The sequence below is a fragment of the Coenobita brevimanus genome, unplaced genomic scaffold (genome assembly GCF_032717465.1).
Source record: "Coenobita brevimanus isolate Jiangsu-jjx unplaced genomic scaffold, ASM3271746v2 jjx.HiC_scaffold_1867, whole genome shotgun sequence".
NCBI classification, from domain to species: domain Eukaryota; kingdom Metazoa; phylum Arthropoda; class Malacostraca; order Decapoda; family Coenobitidae; genus Coenobita; species Coenobita brevimanus.
In genome coordinates this window covers 1-4995 of record NW_027642740.1, presented here as the reverse complement: position 1 = coordinate 4995, position 4995 = coordinate 1, and the positions used below count along the sequence as shown (strand labels likewise).

Sequence of the window (4995 nt, the reverse complement as noted above, 5' to 3'; positions counted from 1 at the left end):
CCCCAATTCATTGGCGAATTTTCTACGGCCACCTTCTTCCTCATCTTTGATCATGGGCCCTTCAAGTATTCCTTCCACAATCTCTTGGGCGTACTGATGTCTTTCTCCGTATCTGTCGTCAAATATGGCCATCGCCTTCTTATAACCCTCTCGTGGGTCCAAATAAATGCACTTTTGTAGCGTGTTCCTGACAGGCCTTGCACATGCTTGCATGAGCGTCTGCAGCTCATATTCCTCTGGGACTATGGCCCTCCCAATGTGCAGTTTGAAAGCACGGATGAACTCCCAGTACTCCCTCCAGCTATTTCCTTTGGAGGTTGGTAGTTGGGTCTGTGGTAACCTCATGGTGGCAATCAATTCCCCCAAGCCAAAGGCTATCACCTCGATGCCCATAGTGGTAGCATGTGTCAGCTTTTCTGTTCCCCATCTAGTCGGTTTCGGGTTTTCTGACATCTTCCACTCTGGCCCTTGCCCTCTAACTATTGACTCTTCTTTTTTTAAAATCGTGCCCTCTTATGTCTGGCTGTGCTCCCCCCATTGGGGTTCCCTAGTCTTCCGCATTTTTTACTCTCCCATGCCATCGCTGTATCTCGGTCTCTTTGCCGGTCCTTCGTGTACCACTACCGTCCCTGGCTGTACCTGTGACCTCAAGCTCATTTTGTTCCTCCCTTCCATTCTCTTCATGCTCTCCAACTGTGTCAGGAGATCATGGACTACCTTTGTTCTGTTCTTGCAGGGATTGCAAAGCTGGTATGAGGACACTTCATGTATACGTTCTCGTGTGCCTCAGTCTGTCTGCCTTCCTGGCCTCCTTGACTATCCTTTGGGCCGTTCCATGGGTTATGTTCTGCCCGTCATGTTCTGCCCATTCCTTTCCCTCTGGGTTGTCCATGCTGATACGTTCCGCCTGGTATGCTATAGGTTTGGTTCTGCTCGGTATGTTATAGGTTAGGTTCCGCCTGGTATGTTATAGATTGGGTTCTGCCCGGTATGTTATAGGTTGGGTTCCACCCGGTATGTTATAGGTTGGGTTCTGCCCAGTATGTTTAAGTTAGCATAAGGGTGGGTCTCCGAGCAGCCTCTTCTTTAGGCCCTCTAATATCCTCAGTGCCATTAACCTGTTGTCTGGGAGCTTGGGTGGATTTTGTCTGAATTGTGTAGGGAGTTGGTAGTGTCCCGTCACCTTATTGCTGTGCCCAGCCATAATTTCATCACCCTGTTGTCTTCAACGGATAGGCCATCTCCCTTCTTCAGATAACTTGCGTCCAGTTCCCAAAGCCGTCGCACTTGCTCCTCCAATCGTGTTTCCTGGGAGTTGCAGTCAACTACGGCCGCACATCCTACCTCATCTGGTCTGTCTTCCACCTCAGCACGAGGTCGTACAGGTCCACTAAAGGTCCATCCCAGCGGTGTCCTTTTTGCAAAAGGTTCTCCACTACTCCCGGCCCTGACCTCCAAGGGCGTCATTGCTTGTGGTGCATCAAGACTAATCAGTAGTTGCACCTCACCTTCGTACGTGGTCAGTGGCTCTATTCCCACCAAATAACTCCATCGTGCCATATCCTGTACAGAGGCTACTGAGTCCTTCAGTGCTGCAGGGAGTCACTGAGTGACAATCACCCCAGGCAACCATATCCTCCAGTTCGGTTTACAGGAATGCCCACTGCTAACTACTAAGTCTATCTCCTCAGTTTGCTGCACCATCACCAGGGTTATAGTGTCTAGTGTTACTCATTCGGTTCTCTATGGTGCCCCTAGACTGCTTGCCAACTGGATCATACAGAAGGTTCAGTTGCTGCCAGAGTCCAAAAGTGCCCTCGTCTGGATCATGGCATCCAGTCCTTCACTAGCCACCTTTACGTTAACAATTGGTAACGCCACCTTGCGAAGCCACCTATGCATCCACATTGTCCCTGTCGTGGCAGTGAGTCATTCACTCCCGCCCTTACTCCTTTTGAGCCTGGGGCTTAAGTGCCCCCTCCATGCCTGTCTCATCCCGTTTGTCGGCCTGTCCACAGGTAGCACTTCTCCTCTCCAGCTCTGCTCTGTGTACTCCCTGCTTGCTTCCATGCACCTGTTCCCACTGAGTGTATCGTTGACGATCATTTCTCGGCTCCATCTCAACCTCCCTCTGCGTTTTTGCTCCATCTCCCATTCTGGGTTCCCCATGGTACTGGGGCTTCTGCCTTTGCCTTACTGGGCCAGTCGGATGTATCCATCGCGAATGTTTCCCAGTGCAACCCCTTTGTCACACCATACTGAGGCCCAGCACTCAGCTGCCAAGTGGGTATTGTTCAAGCAAACATAACAATATTTGAGCCATCTGACCACGGCTCTCCTTTCTTCCACTCTCATGGAGCGGAATTTCTTGCATCCCACCAGCACATGCAGCCCCCCACACAGCCGATGCATGTCTCTCTCACTTGCAGGTTCGTCATTGCCAATGGTGGCCAAGCCAATCACACACTTGTCTAGATTCCTTCTAGCACCAACCTCAATGCCTTGATTGGTGGATGCTACCTGTTCCTCGGTTCTCCTCCTCACACTCACTTTGTCCGCCTCCTCCAGAATAAAGATTTTCAAGTATTTAACGTCAGGATAATACCTGCATCGTTTGTTGTGGGCAAAGATTTCGTCCTCATACCGCATAAGTGCCTTCTCAGGTAACTGACGTGACAGTGTGTCCACCAAGCGAATGATGTCCAACTCCTGTAATCTCCCGATGGTCTCCAGACTCAAAATACATGACCCCAATTCATTGGCGAATTTTCTACGGCCACCTTCTTCCTCATCTTTGATCATGGGCCCTTCAAGTATTCCTTCCACAATCTCTTGGGCGTACTGATGTCTTTCTCCGTATCTGTCGTCAAATATGGCCATCGCCTTCTTATAACCCTCTCGTGGGTCCAAATAAATGCACTTTTGTAGCGTGTTCCTGACAGGCCTTGCACATGCTTGCATGAGCGTCTGCAGCTCATATTCCTCTGGGACTATGGCCCTCCCAATGTGCAGTTTGAAAGCACGGATGAACTCCCAGTACTCCCTCCAGCTATTTCCTTTGGAGGTTGGTAGTTGGGTCTGTGGTAACCTCATGGTGGCAATCAATTCCCCCAAGCCAAAGGCTATCACCTCGATGCCCATAGTGGTAGCATGTGTCAGCTTTTCTGTTCCCCATCTAGTCGGTTTCGGGTTTTCTGACATCTTCCACTCTGGCCCTTGCCCTCTAACTATTGACTCTTCTTTTTTAAAATCGTGCCCTCTTATGTCTGGCTGTGCTCCCCCCATTGGGGTTCCCTAGTCTTCCGCATTTTTTAGTCTCCCATGCCATCGCTGTATCTCGGTCTCTTTGCCGGTCCTTCGTGTACCACTACCGTCCCTGGCTGTACCTGTGACCTCAAGCTCATTTTGTTCCTCCCTTCCATTCTCTTCATGCTCTCCAACTGTGTCAGGAGATCATGGACTACCTTTGTTCTGTTCTTGCAGGGATTGCAAAGCCGGTATGAGGACACTCATGTATACGTTCACGTGTGCCTCAGTCTGTCTGCCTTCCTGGCCTCCTCGACTATCCTTTGGGCCGTTCCATGGGTTATGTTCTGCCCGTCATGTTCTGCCCATTCCTTTCCCTCTGGGTTGTCCATGCTGATACGTTCCGCCTGGTATGCTATAGGTTTGGTTCTGCTCGGTATGTTATAGGTTAGGTTCCGCCTGGTATGTTATAGATTGGGTTCTGCCCGGTATGTTATAGGTTGGGTTCCACCCGGTATGTTATAGGTTGGGTTCTGCCCAGTATGTTTAAGTTAGCATAAGGGTGGGTCTCCGAGCAGCCTCTTCTTTAGGCCCTCTAATATCCTCAGTGCCATTAACCTGTTGTCTGGGAGCTTGGGTGGATTTTGTCTGAATTGTGTAGGGAGTTGGTAGTGTCCCGTCACCTTATTGCTGTGCCCAACCATAATTTCATCACCCTGTTGTCTTCAACGGATAGGCCATCTCCCTTCTTCAGATAACTTGCGTCCAGTTCCCAAAGCCGTCGCACTTGCTCCTCCAATCGTGTTTCCTGGGAGTTGCAGTCAACTACGGCCACACATCCTACCTCATCTGGTCTGTCTTCCACCTCAGCACGAGGTCGTACAGGTCCACTAAAGGTCCATCCCAGCGGTGTCCTTTTTGCAAAAGGTTCTCCACTACTCCCGGCCCTGACCTCCAAGGGCGTCATTGCTTGTGGTGCATCAAGACTAATCAGTAGTTGCACCTCACCTTCGTACGTGGTCAGTGGCTCTATTCCCACCAAATAACTCCATCGTGCCATATCCTGTACAGAGGCTACTGAGTCCTTCAGTGCTGCAGGGAGTCACTGAGTGACAATCACCCCAGGCAACCATATCCTCCAGTTCGGTTTACAGGAATGCCCACTGCTAACTACTAAGTCTGTCTCCTCAGTTTGCTGCACCATCACCAGGGTTATAGTGTCTAGTGTTACTCATTCGGTTCTCTATGGTGCCCCTAGACTGCTTGCCAACTGGATCATACAGAAGGTTCAGTTGCTGCCAGAGTCCAAAAGTGCCCTCGTCTGGATCATGGCATCCAGTCCTTCACTAGCCACCTTTACGTTAACAATTGGTAACGCCACCTTGCGAAGCCACCTATGCATCCACATTGTCCCTGTCGTGGCAGTGAGTCATTCACTCCCGCCCTTACTCCTTTTGAGCCTGGGGCTTAAGTGCCCCCTCCATGCCTGTCTCATCCCGTTTGTCGGCCTGTCCACAGGTAGCACTTCTCCTCTCCAGCTCTGCTCTGTGTACTCCCTGCTTGCTTCCATGCACCTGTTCCCACTGAGTGTATCGTTGACGATCATTTCTCGGCTCCATCTCAACCTCCCTCTGCGTTTTTGCTCCATCTCCCATTCTGGGTTCCCCATGGTACTGGGGCTTCTGCCTTTGCCTTACTGGGCCAGTCGGATGTATCCATCGCGAATGTTTCCCAGTGCAACCCCTTTTG

General features: G+C 50.7%; 2 protein-coding genes across 2 annotated transcripts; both read right to left on the bottom strand.

Annotated features, from left to right (window-relative positions):
* Nucleotides 1-26: 26 nt before the first annotated feature.
* On the bottom strand, nt 27-393 carry LOC145389674 (uncharacterized; the record flags this gene model as incomplete). Its single annotated transcript, XM_080264890.1, has 1 exon — nt 27-393. A coding segment is annotated over exon 1 (367 nt), but the record flags the coding sequence as incomplete, so codon positions are not given.
* Nucleotides 394-2193: 1800 nt separating this feature from the next.
* On the bottom strand, nt 2194-3141 carry LOC145389673 (uncharacterized). The gene has a single exon (XM_080264889.1). It carries the CDS (start codon nt 3139-3141, stop codon nt 2194-2196), a length of 948 nt encoding a protein of 315 aa, XP_080121015.1.
* Nucleotides 3142-4995: the final 1854 nt, after the last annotated feature.

What these genes read in the sequence shown, in the direction of transcription:
- LOC145389673 (XM_080264889.1), bottom strand. Translation starts at nt 3,141, where the DNA reads ATGGGCATCGAGGTGATAGCCTTTGGCTTGGGGGAATTGATTGCCACC.